Below are 18,420 nucleotides of genomic sequence, written 5' to 3' on the forward strand. Positions count from 1 at the left end.
CTGTGGAAAATTCTTAAGGAGATGGGAATACCAGACCATTTTACCTGTCCCCTGAGAAATTTGTATGTGGGTCAAGAAGTAACAGTTAGAACTAAACACAGAAAAACAACTGGTTCAAAATTGAGAAAGGAATACTACAAGCCTGCACATTATCAACTTGCTTATTTAAGTTATAGGCAGAGTCTATCTTGGGAAATGCCAGGCTGGATAAATCACAAGCTGGAATCAAGAATGCTGGGAGAAATATCAACAACCGCAGATCTGCAGAGGACACCATCCTTGTGGCAAAAAGCGAAGAGGAACTAATGAGCCTCTTGATGAGGGTGAAAGAGAGTAAAAAGGCTGGCTTAAAAGTCAACGTTCAAAAAACTAAGATCATGGCATCTGGCCCATCACTTTATGGCAAAAAGAAGGGGAAAAAGTGGAAGCAGTGGCAGATTTTATTTTCTGTGGCTTCAAAAATCACTGTAGATGGTGACTGCAGGCGTGAAATTACAAGACACTTGCTCCTTGAAGAGAAAGCTACGACAAATCTAGCCAGCGTGTTAAAAAGTAGAGACATCACTTTGTCAACAAAGGTCCTTCTAGTCAAAGCTATGGATTTTCCAGTATTCATGTACAGATGTGAGAGTTGGACCATAATGAAGGCTGAGAGCCAAAGAATTGATGCTTTCGAACTGTGGTGCTGAAGAAGACTCTTGAGAGTCCCTTGGACTGCAAGGAGATCAAACCAGTCCATTCTAAAGGAAATCAGTCCTGAATATTCATTGGAAGGACTGATGCTGAAGCTGAAGCTCCAATACTTTGGCGACCTGATGTGAGGAACTGACTTATTGGAAAAGTTCCTGATGCTGGGAAAGATTGAAGGCAAAAGGAGAAGGGGGTGGCAGAGGATAAAATGGTTAGATAGCATCACCAACTCAATGGACACTGGATTCCAGACAGAATTGATCAGCAGCCATCCTGGATTAAAACACTTTCATCATTTGCTGGGAAGAATATGAGCAAACTCTGGGATACAGTGAAAGACAGGGGAGCCCGGCAGTAAATAGGGCATCAAAGAGTCATACACAACTTATGAACAACAACATATTGAAATTAAGTTAAATAATAATCCTGTATTAAATACTGAAAGTGTTCATTTGTGTGTAACTACAAGTGGTTTCTTCTGTTAATCAATCCTTCGAACCTAAAATGAAAATAAAACTTTCCACAAAATAGGGCAAACTTTAGGGCTGCTGCTGTTTAAATGTTATGTCATGTCCAACTCTTTTGCAACCAACCCCATGGACGGTAGCCTGCCAGGCTCCTCTGTCCACGGGATTTCCCAAGCAAGAATACTGAAGTGGGCTGCCATTTCCTTCTCCAGGGATCGTCCAAACTAGGGATTGGACCCATGTTCTTGCTTGGCAGGAGCATTCTTTACCACTGAGCCACCTGAAAAGCGCCTGTGGAGTCTGCACTAATTCCAAACAGTATCATAACTAAATTGTAGGTACACCCAATTTGTGTCAGAAGAGCTGGTAAATTTGTTGATGTGAGAGACCACAACCACCACCCCCACATTTGTTGTCAGAAATATCGAGTTAGGAAAATAGTTTTTTCCCTAGGGCAAAAGGGACTTTGCAAATGTAATTATGGTTAAGTACCTTGAGATGAGTCCTTAAAAGGAAAACCCTTTTCCATCTGTGGTTGAGGGTGGTATGACTACATAAATAGAGTCCAAGAGAAGCAACATTGCTGGTTTTGAAGATGGGGGAAGGGGCCAAAACCAAGGAATACAGGCATCCTCCAGAAAGTGAAAAGGCAAGGCTATCCACTCTCCCTAGAGCCTCCAGAGAAGAACACAACCCAGCTGATGTCTTCCTTTTCAGCCCAGTGAGACCTGTGTCAGATTTCTGCCCTAAGGAACTGTAAGATAATAAATCTGTTGTTTTCAGTCACTAAATTTGTAGTAATCTGTTATAACAGCAATAGAAAACTAGGGCACCAAGTCAAGTTAGTTGCATATGACACTTAATATTTGAATCATAATGTTATTTAACTCTTTACATCCAACCCAATGAATGGCCTTAAGTAACAAGATAATCACATCAAGTAAAAAGCGTATTAAGTAACTGCAAACAAAGTTGATCAGGAGCCATCCTGGATTAAAACACTTTCATCATTTGCTGGGAAGAAAGTGAAACCATGCCATCAAACCAGAAACTACTGAACTAGTTTTATGTAAATGAACAAAAGTACAGTTGGAAATCCAGAGATTTCCTCTTACATATCACGTCCTGCATGATATGTAAGATAGTCAGGAGTACAGGGGAAACATATTAATACTCACCCTCTCTACAATAAAAAGGGAGACAAGTGCCAATCACTGACAAGTACTGAGCTTTTACATATATTAACTTAATGGATTTTTATACAAACCTAAAATGTAGGTATTCTTTTGCCAAAGTTCAAAGTCCTTTAACCAAGTTATAACAAATAAATAGTAACACTAGGAAAGTGAAAGTCGCTCAGTCGTGTCCAGCTCTTTGCAACCCCATGGACTGTAGCCCACCAGGCTCCCCTGTCCATGGAATTCTCCACGCAAGAACAGCAGAGTGGGTTGCCATTTCCTTCTCCAGGGGAACTGCCCAACCCAGGAATAAAGCTTGTTCTCCTGCATTCCAGGCAGATTCTTTACCATATGAGCCACCAGGAAAGCCTTGCAGCTAGATTAAAATTCAAATAAGATTCTAAAGCCTGTGTTCTTTCCATTCTGCTATGCTAAGAAAATGAAATAATTGTAGGAAGAAAGATAGTCAGAAGGGTGCACAGTTCTAGAATATTTATCCCTCAATTCCTACAGCATTTGCCTTGTAACTCTCCTTCCCACTTTCTACTATATGTCTGTAGCGTTTTAGATTCCTGTTTCACTTGTTTTACTAGATTATAAATGCAGAAAGTGTGTCATGGGGATTTTTGTGCCTTCCCCTTACGTTCATATAATATCCAGTACTGTTACTATTATTGCTGTTGTTACTATTGTTACTATTACTATTATTACTATTTACAGTAACAATATCTGACACTTGTTGAATGCACATTTCTTACCAAGCACTGTTCTAACAATTTCATAATTTTAATTCATGTAATCCTCCCAACAATCCTATAAAGTAGGTAATATTCTTTTGCTATTTATAGATAAAGAAGCTGAAGCACAAGACATTAAGCAACTTGCCCAATATTATACAGCTAATAAACAGTAGAACCTGGGGAGCAGCCCAAGCAATGTGGCTTATAATAACTTTATACTCCAGTACAGTAGCCCTCTCCCCTTTATCTATGGAGGATACATTCCAAGAATCCCAGTGGAAGACTGAAAATGTATATAGTACTCAACCCTACACATGCTATGTTTTTTCCTATACATGCATACTCATGACAAAGTTAATTTATACATGAAGGAAGAGATTAACAACAGTAACTAATAACAGAATAGAGCAATTATAACAATATATTATAATAAAAGTTATGTGAATGTGAGCTCTCAGAATATTTTATAGTACAGGTTTAATGTGTTTTCCATCTTAATCTTAACTAAGCATTTATCACACACTGCGGCTGTAACTTTTATTTTATTTTGCTCTATTTAGGTATGTCAGGTCTTAGTTGCAGCATGTGGGATCTTCGTTGCAGCTCAGGGACTCTAGTTGTGGGCTCAGCAGTTGCTAAAGTGGGCTCTCCAACTGCGGCGAACAGGTTCTGGCTCAGTAACTGTGGCACGTGGGCTTAGTTGCTCTGCAGCATGTGAGATCTTAGTTCCCCGATCAGGGATCAAACACACGTTCCCTGCATTGCAAGGTGGATTCTTGATCACTGGACCGCCAGGGAAATCCCTGTGGCTGTAACTTTTGCAGTTTGAGGTGCAACAGCAAAACCAGCACACACTTCTTTTTCCTTCTTCACAGTTTCACAGAAGATTTGTTCTTACCATACATCTTAGCAACTTCAGCAGACAAGTTTTTTCCCGCATTAAACAGAGAACTTTCACCATTTTAATTAAAGAAAATACCTTATGGCTTCCCTGTGCTGTATCCAAACTGCCAGCATCACTACTCTTGCATCTGTGGGCCATTTTTAAGTAATCTAATGGTGACATGAACACAAAAATAGTCGATCTGATCATTAAGATGCCACAAGTGACTAATGGGCAGGAGAGCAGAACAAAGAGATGAATCAAATCCCAGGTGGATGCAGCAGACAGCACAGGATTTTACCACACGACTCAGAGCAGCACTCAATCTAGAACCTATGAACTGTCTATTTCTGGAATTTTCCATTTAATGTTTTCAGGCCTCGGCTGACCATGTGAAACTGAAACCAAGGACAGCATTTATTAGGGACTCAAAATACCTTTCTTATTATCCTAACAAGATTGAGGAGACAATAAAAATAACTATGCCGGGTGTCATACTAAGTGCTTATATATGTTGTTTCATATAAATCTCATAAAAGCTTTAGTGAGAAACGGATTACAAGTACACCTGAATAGGTAAGAAATGGAGTTGCAGCCGTTCCAAGTTTGTATTTTCCCATCCTACATATTACCTCACCTCTCTGATAATAACAAAAATAAAGTATACAATATTGAGGATTAAGATACCATGCAAGGAGACCAACTGATACAAATTACCCTGAATCTCTAACAATGAGCATTAACACATGCATTTGATTATATGTTCCACAATTATTCTACTAAGGGGTGTTCTAATGAAATTAAGAAAGACATATCTATTTATGGTATCCTCTCTCTGCCCTCCAATTTTGATTGGCTGAAAAGAGAAAGTCTGAAACACATATTCAACTCACCTATTCCCTTTGGCAGAGAAGGCAATGGCACCCCACTCCAGTACTCTTGCCTGGAAAATCCCATGGACAGAAGAGCCTGGTAGGCTGCAGTCCATGGGGTCGCTAAGAGTCGGACATGACTGAGCGACTTCACTTTCACTTCTCACTTTCATGCATTGGAGAAGGAAATGGCAACCCATTCCAGTGTTCTTGCCTGGAGAATCCCAGGGACGGGGGAGCCTGGTGGGCTGCCGTCTATGGGGTCGCAGAGAGTTGGACACGACTGAAGCAAATTAGCAGCAGCAGCAGCATTCTCTTTGGACACAGATCAGAGAAACCTGAGTCCTACGGCCTACAAGGGGGAGGTTAAAATGAAAGTGTTAGTCGCTCAGTTGTGTGTGACTCTTTGCGACCCCATGGACTGAGGTCCACCAGGCTCCTCTGTCCCTGGGATTCTCCATACAAGAACACTGGAGTGGGTTGCCATTCTCTTCTGCCAGGGTCTTCCCCACCCAGGGATCGAAGCCGGGTCTCCTGCACTGCAGGCGGATTCCTTACCTGCTGAGCCACTAGGGAAGCGAACAAGAAGGCGCTGGAGAAGCACTAGCTGTGGGCAATATGTAGAGGATGTGGCCTCCACCTCTTGGATTCTCCCTCTCCCCAGACTCCTGTGTGAGAGTTCCAAAAGGGGCAACCAATATGAAACACCATCCAAGGTCAGGAACAGGAGCTCCAGGAGGGCTGACAAGCTGGGGACAGGGATGGGGGAAGGGTAAATTCAGAAGGATCGGATCAGTACTGGGTAATTAGCACACTGCAGTTTCAAGAGTCTAGATGGCTAGAGTTTAAAATCCTGTGACAGAAGTACAACCATATCTCTACCCAGCCCAGTCTGGCAAAGGCATGGAAGAAAACAGACTAACCCTGTTCTCGATGGGCAACCAAGAAGCCACCACCCATAAAATTTTAAATTCCTAATACTGCCTACCCATTGAGGCTGAGGCTGAATAGGAAGTTTTGAAGAACTATTTTTCTTTAACCATTGGAAAATCTAAATGTACATCCTTTGTGGATTATCAAAACAAAAATACGGATTTCAAAATTTGAGGATTTTGTTGTTTTCTGTTTTGTGTGTTTTAAATGGCAAGATGTAATCCTCAAATGAAGAAAATCAACTGGTCTGCAGTTAGAAGAATGAAGTCAACAGCGACAGCAAAGCACAAATAAAGAGACAGGCAGAGAATCCCACTGTGGTTTGGGTTCCTGGCTCCATCTGCTTCTCTGCTCTCTGTGGTTTGGCACTTAAACCCTCCTTGAATTCTGCGAAGTCATAAATCTTCCTTTTTACCTACAACAGTGGTCAGCTGGATTTCTCTTCTAACAATCAAATTCATACACTATTCAAACACCAACCAGGCACCAAAAGAAAACAGGAATCTAAGTCTGAAAGTTCCTGAGGACCGGGTCTGAAAGGGGAAGGGAGGTGTAAGGGAGTGAGTCATGACAGTCTTTCAACATTCCACAGACCTTAAACCAGAAAAACTCACTCTCCTCCTTAGTCTGCTTCATTTGCTCCTAATTTATGCCTGCCAGCTCTCAACCACTCTCAACCTTTTCAAATGGAACTGCCAGTATCAGGCAAGGAGAAGTAAATGAGCATTAGTGGGGAACCTGATACAAGCCCCAATTTTTTAAGCTCTCAGGTGGCATCTTTAAAAATCTATGTAAATTGCATTGTGTATGTATGTGTGAAAGTCACTCAGTTGTGTCTTTGTGACCCCATGAACTATACAGGCCATGGAATTCTCCAGGCCAGAATACTGGGGTGGGTAGCCTCTGCCTTCTCCAGAGGATATTCTTAACCCAGGGATCGAACCCAGGTCTCCCACATTGCAGGCAGATTCTTTACCAGCTGAACCATAAAAGAAGCCCATAGAGATGTCATTTGATATAAAAGTAATAGCAAGAGATGGGTATTTCACAGGTAATATGAGTATTTCTCAAAAGTGGAAACAAATAAAGCCAATAAACATACACAGAGACCCAGCTTCATTATTGATCAGGGATACACAAATTAAGATACTCTTTTACATTCACTTGATTGTAAAAATCTTAAAGTATGATAACATCAAATGTTAGGATATTTGTTTCACAGGATTTCTCATATTCACACAAAGACTTTGGAAAAAGTTTGGCATTTACTTTATAAAGTTGAACAATCACATACCCTCTAATCCAGCAATTCCTCTCATAGGTGTATGTGTGTGTGCATGTGTATGTATTAAAGAAGCTCTTACAAGTGATCAATAGAAGACAGTAGAAGAATGTTCCTAAAACTCCTATTCACTATTCCAAAACACATAGGAAAAAGCCCAAATGCCCCTCAACGGAATGAGAACATAAAATGTGGTATACTCACAAGAAAGAATATTATATGAAGCAAAAGGGGGTATTTTGCAGCATCAGGCAACAATACAGATGAATCTTAGCAATGCGATATGGGGGGTGTAAATAAATCCCAACAGATTATTCATAACATACCCTTTTTAAACAGTTAAAAAAAAAAGATAATAAAATATAAGTTTTAGAAATGTATACAGGTACAAAGCTATACCAAAATGAGAGCAAGGAAACGGTGAGAGAAGGATTTAGGATGGTGATTATCTTTGGTTAGGAAAGAAGGGATAGTATGAAATGAAATATTTCCTGCCATATCAGCTAGCAAGAAATGGCATCACCAAATGTGAATTTCTGAGCCCTGCCAACAAATGGCACCACTCTCTACCCAAGGAACTTAAGGATGTTACAGTCATCAGCGATTACAGTCCTCCAGTGTGAGCTAGTGAGCCGTAAGGGAATTCAAGAGAGAAAAGAATACTTTTGTAAAATTGCAGGATGCTGGCCCCAGATAGCTGAAATGCATATGAAAGAAATGACTTCAATAATCCCAGACTCTTGCATCTTCTCATACATAGAAAGGTGCTAAATTCCTTGATACCTGGTTTTCCTTACTTAACAATAATCTGTGATGGTCAGCCTGCCCGATCCCTTTGTTGCAAATTTGTATATTGCCTGACTGCCTCTCCTGCCTGCTCAGAGCAGTTTTTCAGGGCCTCTGAGATGCTGTCTCCTGGGCTAGGAGTCCTAAACATTCCCACCAAGTGAAATATTCTCTATTTTCTGGATGTGACTAATTTTTCAGTCAACAGTTTGAAAAAGGTAGATGAAAATTACCAGTAAATGCCAGTTTCAGGGCTGATAGTAGGTATATAGGAACATATTGCATGCAAAAAAAAAACTAATTTAGTCATTCATGGGCCAACTATGAAAGCATGTCATGTGCCAGGGATTATGAGTAATACACTTCCATGCAACTGGAATCTAAAAAATAAATGATGCTCCAGGAAAAGAATTATATTTATCTTGTGACTTTATATTCTCCCTGGAACCCTAAGGGGATACGAACAGCCCAGAACAAAAACTCTAGAGGGTAAAATTGTCCCGGGCTTGATTTTTCTGTTTGGTGTCCAGCTCAGAGGAGGTAGCGTCACCACAGTGGTAGCAGCCCGGGCGCTGGGACCAGACTGACTTGGAGGAGATGAAACCTGGCTGCTTTCCTTACTGCTATGTGACTAATCCCATTAGGGAATAAGATTTAACCTCTCAGTGCCTCAGCTTCCAAATGTGTCTAGGGGCCGGGCAATGCAAGTATAACACTGCAGAGGATTATTGTAAGGATTACATAAATTAATCCACATGATGTCCTGGAATAGTGAGGTTGCTCTAGGTATACTAAGTAAAGTTTACTCAACAAAGATTGGCTTTTAACATTATTTTATCTCTGACTTGACACCACGTGAAAAGCTTAAGAAATATTCTCCTAATGGATATGTTAGGGGAACACACTTACTGAAACTGCCTACCCTGGCCAGGCACCATAGTAACTATTTGCATGAGTTATTTTACAACAGGAAGTCCTAGTAAGGAACATGGAACAAATAAGCCACCACCAACCAGTTCAGGAAAGGTCAAAAGGAGACACCACATGTCAGACCACCTCCCAGAATCCTTCTCATGGGCATCCATCTTGGTTGACCAATGTGTGCACCACCAGGAAGGACTCTGAGTCAGAATGGTTGGCCAAAGACAACCCAGAAATTAATCCCATCACCATAAAACCTGAGACTGAGAGTCGCATGGCAGAGTAGTTCTCCTGGGTTCCCTTACCCTACTGCTCTCTGCACGGGTGCCCTTTCCCAGTAAGATCTCTTGCTTTGTCAGCATGTATGTCTCCTTGGACAATTTATTTCTGAGTGTTAGACAACAGCTCTCTGGGACCCTGGGAGGGATCCCCCTTCCTGCAACAGATACATTTATACATAGAGCTGAGTAGCTTTGCTGTATATCTGAAACTATCACAACATTATTAGTCAGCTACACTCCATCATAAAATAAAAACTCAAAGAGAAAAAATATTCCGTAGTACAAGAGTACTATTCTGGGAGGCTCTAAATCATACTAGAGAAGGAAATGGCAACCCACTCCAGTGTTCTTGCCTGGAGAATCCCAGGAATGGGAGAGCCTGGTGGGCTGCCATCTCTGGGGTCACACAGAGTCAGACACAACTGAAGCGACTTAGCAGCAGCATAGTAATACTAGCATAGTAATATAGTCATATAGCATATTAATACTAGCCTCAAGCTCTCAGTAGGATTTGCTGGAGTGCAGAAACTGAATCAATACGTTCCTTAAATACTCTGATTTCCAAGAAATGACTAGAAAGAAGTCTGAGACTCACAGGTGGTTTTTAATGGAATCTTTCTCTGAATCATTGGCATAAATAACCAAGTTTTCCTGACATATTACTTATCTGATGACTTTAATTAACACAGACCCCTGTAACCATCTAAAAAGAAGTCCCACAATCTGTAGACTTAAAGTTTTTATAATTTATTAAAATAGAAACCATTTAAATCTTTATACAGGGCCTATTTATACTTTGACTATGAGCAATTCTAAGAAATGGGTTATCTAGTTTCTACAGCATTAATTGGTTAGAAGTCATAATCTAGAAAAATGTAGACTTTTAGATATGCTCCATAATACAGAAAAAAATCATGTGTGACAACTATGAGAAAGAAGTCCAAAAAAAAAATTAAGACAAAACATTAAGTCAAATGGCCTCTTAGCACATTATGACTACTCAGCAGAATAATTTTAATTATAATCATCATAATGATGATCCTGAATCACTAAGAAAAGGTACTATGTTGAATGCACTTTGTTTATTAAAAGGCAAGTAGTCTCATTTCTATTTTAAATATACCATGAAGACTTCTAAATGATGGATTTTTTCCTTGATAAAATCTCCAGGATTAGTTGCAAATGGACTCACTAAGTAATTCAGTGGGTTGGCCTAACCTAGACAGTTGTTTGATACAAACCAATTAAATGGTGAAGAACTGTTGCCCAAAATTATGACAACAGAAGTGAGTAATCCATTACATAAACAGTGCCACTTTGATTAGGTTTAAAAGTCTTAATATTTTTTAAAAAGTGTGTCAAAAGTTACCTGTAAAATTCACCTGCATGAAATACTTCATTTTCTCTGATGTTCCTCAGTAAATAATAATATAAGGAAGCTTTATAACTTTTTAATAAACTTACCAAAATTAACATACGCAAGCAGTTACCTTGAGAGGCAATTCCCTTCTTCCATAGCTGTAGCTCGTGAAAACTACTTTTTTGTTACAGTATGGTAATGTAATGAGTTAGGAAACAGGTTCAGGAGAACATAGAGGAAGGGCACCCAACAGAGAGACAGCAAGAAGCCAAGGAAGAAGACTGCCTAACTTAGCGCTATCTGCAAAGAGTCTTTAAGCAGCCATGAGGTCAGATAGGAAAGCATTCAAGGAGGGAGGTACGAGTATAAAGACATGGACTATGACGTGTTGGCAGCAAGGCACTCAGGGGAATGCCAGTGTTGCTGGGCCACCACATGAGAGATGGACGTCCTGGGAAATGAGCCTGGAGAGGGAAGTGGACCAATGATAGACAGCCTTACAGCTCATGTCAAGAACTTTGAGTTCTCAAAATAAGGAAAAATTTTGCATGATTCCATTTATAACAGGGATCTAGAATAGTCAAATTTATAGAGACAGAATGCAAAATAGTGGTTACCAAGGGCTGTGGGGAGAAAGGGATGTGGAGTTAGGGTATAACAGGTTTAGGGTTTCCATTTGGAATAATTAACAAGTTCTGGAAATGGAGAGTGGTGATGGATGCACAACATTGTGAATATACGTAATATCACTGAACTAGACACTTTAAATGGTTAAAATGGTAAACTTTACGTTATGTATATTTTAGCATAATAAAAACCTCTAAAAATATAATAATTGTGTTCAGGTAAGAAGAAGACAAAGGAGGGAGGAAGGGAGAGGGGGAGGAAAGAAAAGGAGGGAACAGCGACCAGAAGCAGTACCAACAGACACAGCTTGAGCTCCATTCAGTAACCAATGGCTCTCAGCCTTGTTTTAACTGCAGAACCCTGTCTTCAAACATCTTGCACAAAAGCCCAACTGTAAAACAGGCAAAGCCACAGACCAAGTAGGGGCCAAAGGCCAGCCCAGGAGCCCGCCAGCTTCTACTTCCCATCTTGCCCCCATAATGGACCCAGAGGAAACTTCAGTGCCCCCGCAAGAGCTTCCCCAAATTGCAAACCACTGGGCAGGTAATGGGAGGAAGCCAAAAGATTTCACCCTCAACATGATGAAGTGAGATTTCTGAAACAGTACTGCAAAAGTTTAGTTTAGAATCAAATGATTCTACAGTCCATCGGGCTGCGAAGAGTCGGACGCCACTTGGCAACTGAACAACAATATGAATCAAATGAAACTATCTCAACTCTGCCTCTCCCTGAGGCAGGAGACAGTTGGGTCACAATTAGGCATTTACAACTGGCCACGTGTTTACATTTCTTAGAGCAAGAAAAAGATGGGCTTCATGCCAGACACTTAAAACCAGCCTCCTGTTTGCTAAGTAGGACACGTCTGACTGTTTGCAACCCCAAGATTATAGCCCACCAGGCTCCTCTGTCCATGAAATTCTCCAGGCAAGAATATTGGAGTAAGCCCTTCCCTTCTCCAGGGGATCTTCCTGACCCAGGGATCAAACCCAAGTCTCTTGCATCTCCTACAATGGCAGAAGGATTTTTTTTTTCTCAATGATAAATAAATCTTTTTTTTAAATAAATGTATTTATTTTAATTGGAGGTTAATTACTTTACAATATTGTATTGGTCTTGCCATACGGATGGGGAACACGTGTATACCTGTGGGAGAAGGATTCTTTACCACTGCGCTATGAGTGAGTGAAGTCGCTCAGTCGTGTCCCACTCTTTGCGACCCCATGCACTCTAGCCTACCAGGCTCCTCTGTCCGTGGGATTTTCCAGGCAATAGTACTGGAGTGGATTGCCATTTCCTTCTCCAGGGGATCTTCCCGACCCAGGGATCGAACCCGGGTCTCCGGCATTGTAGACAGCTGCTTTACCGTCTGAGCCACCAGAAGGAAACCACTGCGCTACCCAGGTTCAATTCCTGGTCAGGGAATTAAGATCTGAGGCCCCTGCTCACAGCTGCCTCTGTGAGATCATCAACAGCAATCTGCCCTCAGGCAAATTACTTACCTGCTATCTAAGTGAAGTGAAGTCGCTCAGTCCTATTCGACTCTTGGCGATCCCATGGACCTGTAGCCTACCAGGCTCCTCCGTCCATGGGATTTTCCAGGCAAGAGTACTGGAGTGGGTTGCCATTTCCTTCTCCAGGCGATCTTCCTGACCCAGGGATTGAACCTGGGTGTCCCGCATTGTAGGCAGACGCTTTACCATCTGAGCCACCAGGGAAGTCCAACCTGCTATCAAAGGGACTAAAAAAACTTTTTATAAGGACTGATGAAATGTTAGTTGGAAGCCTATCCCTTCTCCAGCGGATCTTCCCGACCCAAGAATCGAACCAGGGTCTCCTGCATTGCTGACGGATTCTTTATCAACTGAGCTATTAGGGAAGCCTGAAGGATACCTTATTGGGGGAAAAATTCTCATTTGATGGCAGTAATTGGTACCCTTCAGTGTTATTTGGCATTACTCTGGTTCCTCTATAATGAGATGATTTAGGGTAGATGAAGGCATGAATGGAAGCTGTGACAAAAGTGCAAGTAATGATAAAGGTCTAAACGTAAGTAGTGACCATAGGGATTGGAGGGGGAGGTGGACTCCATATACTTTCTGGAAGCGCTGTCAAGAAGAGAAATAAGCACTGGCAGCCATCTCATATTCCTCCAAATGAACCTAAAGAAAGGAGCAGAGATAAGCAGGAATAACCTAGAACTGTTCTGGGGGGGTGGGAAGGAGAGGAATATACCCTTGGGCAGAGAACGGCCAGAGGCCTCGTGGAAGGCTTTTAAAGTCCACCCTTACCTCCTCCCTACACTGCATTACTGCCCATCCCTCTAACAACTTCCTGCAGTGCTGAAAAGTTAAAAAGGTTCAGGCTTTCTAGCCTGGAGCCATTCCTTCACCCAGCTCCCTCCAGCTCCTAAGGTAATGAGCTACTTCACCTCTTGAAGTCTAGCAGAAGAGATGAGTTTTAACACTGAGAGTTTAAAATACTAAATATAAGGAGTACTGGATATTGGGTAAAATGCATTTTTCTGATTGCTGGGTTAAACAAAGAGAAACTGCACATCAGAATTTATGTTTGGACAGTTGCCAGAGGTAGGACTGAAAATCTTAACGAACAAAAGAGCTTTGCCAAAAGCTCCAGCCCAAGACCCTCAGAATAAAGACCAATAAAGGGAAGACTATAGGGAGTATGGTAGAGTGAAAAGGAAGTCTCAAGAACTCTAGTCATCCCTTATTCATTTATTCATTTGTGGGATTGTGGGAGGCGGGGGAGAAAAAGATCTGAATTCCTGCTATTAAGGACTTTGTCCATCAGGAATGTAAGATGCATACAAATAGCTATCACACAGGGAAGAAATTAAAAATCAATAAAGGAGGCACACAAAAAAAGTGTGTTTAGAGAGAGAAGACATCTCATGTCTAAGAAGCTATGAGATATTCCTGGTATTAATAAAATAGAATAGATTTTGGAAAATATTAGAGCATTAGGGAAAAAAAATATTGCTCATCTTTCTCATGTCTTGCTAAACTAATCTGCTGTATCGTCTGTCTAGTCTCAGGATTGCTATTATCTCCTAAAGCAACACCACACCTTCCTATTACCCAAGAACTAGGGGCTGATGATGAATGAAACAAACCCATGAATAGTACCATGAACCAAGCTGTCTGCCCCTCCTGTGTAGTCAGCCACTTAATCTCCACAATATCACAACAAAATAGGTACTGTTATTATCCCCATTCTACAAGTGAGAAAACTGGGGCCCAGAGAAGTTAAATGACTCATCCACAATCAGTCAGCTGGTAAGTGGCACAAACAGAATTTGAGTCTGTAATCTTAGACATTACTCTAAGACATGTACTCTTAGATACTGCCTCCCAGCTGAGAACTTCTGTCTAAATTATCAAGCATACTGTATACTGCTGGATAATATAAGGTGATTTTTGGCCACCTTTCCCCTTTAAACATATACAGCTGTTTAAAACTATTCTTATTTACATGACAAAAATATATACACCATTATTGATCTAGTTTTGAAAATGGTATGACTTTTCAAGACATAGTTTTCACAACCTTTTATGAAAAATTCGATTTGTTAATCTGAAAAAGGAAAAAAAAAAAAAATGCCTGTGTCATAATGAGCCAGTGGCCAGGAGCACTTCAGGTCAGCTGAGACTGGGGTGGACAGGCTCATTCCTCACAGGTCGTTGCATGGCCTTGCAAAGTTGCTTTAGCTTTCTTTGTTTCTCCATCCACAAAGTAGGGATAACAACAGTGCCATCTCATAGAGTGGTAAGGATTAAATAATATTATCCATAAAAATTCCTAAGCACAGTACTTGACTGTGAATGCTCCATGAATGCTGGCTTTCATTATTTAGATCCTGAGTTATCTCTATTTTCCAAGTCGTCCACCGACCACAAGAATGCTTTCCCCGACCCAGAGTCTCTCCCAGTCCCTTAAACACACTTCTGTTTCCCACAGAGCATGGTGACAACGGAAGCAGCTTCTCTGAGGACCCTGGACCCAAAGGTGGCTGCGTCGCCTCTCATCTCAGCCCAGGGAAGGAGCTGGCTCTCGACTACCTCCAGGCGGCACCAGGAAACTCAACCCTGATTTTTCACTTGGGTGAACTCAACTGTTAGTGGACTGGGCTCCGCAGCAGTGGAATGTGGACATAGACTCCAGGGAGAGGAGCTCACCCACCTACAAAGCCCGAGGGTGGGGACCCCTCTTTCACAGCATCGCCGGGGGGCTCCGTCCCCTGCAGGCTGGGAGGCCACCGGGGACAGACCTAACGATGCCCAAAGAATTAATTTCCCATCAAATCCTCTGAAACACATCCCCACGATTTCTAAGAGGGAGCCCAGGGAGGGACACCAAGCGCTTCATAAAGCCCGTAAGGAGTAAAACCCCTGCGGCACATGTTGAGCCGCCTGAACCAGCTCCCCCAACGCACGCGGCCGCCGAGCCCGAGCCGGGGTGCTCCCTGCGGCGCCCGCAGCCCAGCCGGCCGCGGAGCACTGCCCTCCACTCACCAGGTGAAGAGTTTGCCCTTGATCCAGAACAGCAGGCTGGCCGAGCCCGGCGCGTGCGGCTGCCGGCCGCTAGGTCCCGCCGGCGAGGCGGCCTCCATCGGAGCCCCGCGGTCTTCGGCGCCCGGAACCCCTAGAAGTGCCGGGTCCCGGAAGACGGGAGGCGGCGCTTGTGCGGCCGGTGGGGGCTCGGCACGGGCAATGGGTCTGCGCTGTCGCTCTCGCCGGCGTCGCTCTCTCACCTCTGCTGGGCGGACTCGTTCTGCGGCAAATCATTAACTGTCAAGGCCCTGGGGCCAGACGATCCGTCAGCAGATGACAGTCTGGCAACTCCGAGAGAGAGCAAGGAGCAGCAGGAGAAAGGGCGCTTTTTTTTTTTTTTTTTTTCCCGCCTTGGCAGTGGAGCTTAACTGCTGAGCTACACCCAGTATGCATTTCAAGTTCTTACGGTCCTTTATTTAAAATCAGCAAATGAGGTGAATCGAGATTATGCCAGTGTACTAACCTAAGAAGCAGTAATTTAGCTACTGCCGCCAAAAGCTTGACTCTCTATGTACCAATCACAAACAGAAATAGGGAGTCAGAACCACAGAGAAGGAAAGAGTGGCTTGCTTTCTTTGCCAGGCAAACGGGGAATCCAGAAGGCAAGTTTCTAGAACAATACCCCCGGCCCTGGTGAATAGGTAAAGGTTATATAGTCTGGCAGGGGGATGTGATAAGGCTCAAGGCAGTAAAACTCTTGCCTTCTTCCGCAAAGTTTTAAAAGGGTGGGGTTACTGACAAGATTAAGGTGTGTGTAGAGTCCAAGTTTACCCTTGGAGTACAAAATGAAAGGGCAAAGGTTAACAAAGTTTGGCCAAGAGAACTGGTCATAGCAAACACCCTCTTCCAACAACAGGAAACAACTCTGCATATGCTCATCACCAGATGGTCAATACCAAAATCAGATTGATTATATCTTTGCAGCTGAACATGGAGAAACTCCATACAGGCAGCAAAAACAAGACTAGGGGCTGACTGTGGCTCAGATCACGAACCCCTTATTGCAAAATTCAGACTTAAAATGAAGAAAGTAGGGAAAACCACTAGGTCATTCAGGTATGATCTAAATCAAATTCCTTACCATTATACGGTGGAAGTGACAAAAAGATTCAAGGGATTAGATGTGATAGACAATCAGTTCAGTTGCTCAGTTGTGTGCTACTCTTTACGAGCCCATGGACTGCAGCACACCAGGCTTCCCTGTCCAACTCCTGGAGCTCGCTAAAACTCAGGTCCATTGAGATGGTGATGCCATCCAACGATCTCATCCCCTGTTAACCCCTACTCCTCCCACCTTCAATCTTTCCCAGCATCAGTGTCTTTTCCAAAGAGTCACTTCTTCACATCAGGTGACCAAAGTATTGGACTTTCAGTTTCAACATCAGTCCTTCCAATGAATATTCAGGACTGATCTCCTTTAGGATGGACTGGTTGGCTCTCCTTGCAGTCCAAGGGACTCTCGAGAGTCTTCTCCAACACCACAGTTCAAAAGCATCAATTATTCAATGCTCAGCTTTCTTTATAGTCCAACTCTCACATCCATACATGACTACTGGAAAAACCATAGCTTTGACTAGACAGAACTTTATTGCAAAGTAATATCTCTGTGTTTTAATATGCTGTCCAGGTTGATCATAGTTTTTCTTCCAAGGAGCAAGCATCTTTTAATTTCATGGCTGCAGTCACCATCTACAGTGATTTTGGATACCAAGAAAATAAAGTCTTTCACTGTTTCCATTGTTTCCCCATCCATTTGCCACAAAGTGATGAGACCAGATGTCATGATCTTAGTTTTCTGAATGTTGAGTTTTAAGCCAACTTTCACTCTCCTCTTTAAATTTCATCAAGAGGTTCTTTAGTTCTTCTTGGATTTCTGCCATAAGGGTGGTGTCATCTGAATATCTGAGGTTATTGATATTTCTCCCAGCAATCTTGATTCCACCTTATGCTTCATTCAGCCCAGCATGTTGCATTATCTACTCTGCATATAAGTTAAATAAGCCAGGTGACAATCAGTCTTGCTGTACTCCTTTCCCGATTTGAAACCGGTCTATTGCTCCATTTCAGGTCTGTTGCTTCTTGACCTGCATACAGATTTCTCAGTAGGCAGGTCAGATGGTCTGGTATTCCCATCTCTTGAAGAATTTTCCAGTTTGTTCTGATCCAGAGTCAAAGTCTTTGGCATAGTCAATAAAGCAGAAGCAGATGTTTTTCTGGAACTCTGTTGCTTTTTCTACGATCCAACAGATGTTGGCAATTTGATCTCTGGTTCCTCTACCTTTTCTAAATCCAACTTGAACATCTGGAAGTTCACGGTTCATGTACTGTTGAAGCCTGACTTGGAGAATTTTGAGCATTACCTTACTAGCGTGTGAGATGAGTGCAGTTGTGTGACAGTTTGAACATTCTTTGGTATTGCCTTTCTTTGGGATTGGAATGAAAATTGACCTTTTCCAGTCCTGTGGCCACTGCTGAGTTTTCCAAATTTGCTGGCATATTGAGTGCAGCACTTTCACAGCATCGTCTTTTAGGATTTGAAATAGCTCAACTGGAATTCCATCACCTCCACTAGCTTTGCTCATAGAGATGCTTCCTAAAGCCCATTTGACTTCGCACTCCAGGACACATGGCTCTAGGTGAGTGATCACACCATCGTGATTATCTGGGTCATGAAGATCTTTTTTGTATAGCTCTTCTATGTATTCTTGCCACTGCTTAATATTTTCTGCTTCTGTTAGGTCCATACCATTTCTGTCCTTTATCAAGCCCATCTTTGCATGAAATGTTCCCTTGGTATCTCTAATTTTCTTGAAGAGAATTCTAATCTTTCCC

General features: G+C 42.3%; 1 protein-coding gene across 6 annotated transcripts in view; it reads right to left on the reverse strand.

The window, feature by feature from the left end:
- The window catches only part of SLC35F2 (solute carrier family 35 member F2), a 141,411-nt gene that overhangs the window by 50,405 nt on the left and 72,586 nt on the right, over positions 1-18,420 (reverse strand). For 3 of the 6 annotated variants that reach the window (XM_004015996.5, XM_060399266.1, XM_060399267.1), the window contains exon 1: positions 15,550-15,690. The exons of 1 other annotated variant lie outside the window; for it this stretch is intronic. In XM_004015996.5, coding sequence (XP_004016045.1) covers positions 15,550-15,647 — 98 coding nt within the window. In that variant the 5' untranslated portion in view covers positions 15,648-15,690. Of the gene's footprint in view, positions 1-4,851; positions 4,968-5,388; positions 5,580-15,549; positions 15,691-18,420 lie in introns of those variants that run through there. 2 more of the 6 variants (XM_042232879.1, XM_060399264.1) reach the window with 2 other exon arrangements.

Source organism: Ovis aries, chromosome 15, assembly GCF_016772045.2.
Source record: "Ovis aries strain OAR_USU_Benz2616 breed Rambouillet chromosome 15, ARS-UI_Ramb_v3.0, whole genome shotgun sequence".
NCBI classification, from domain to species: Eukaryota; Metazoa; Chordata; class Mammalia; order Artiodactyla; family Bovidae; genus Ovis; species Ovis aries.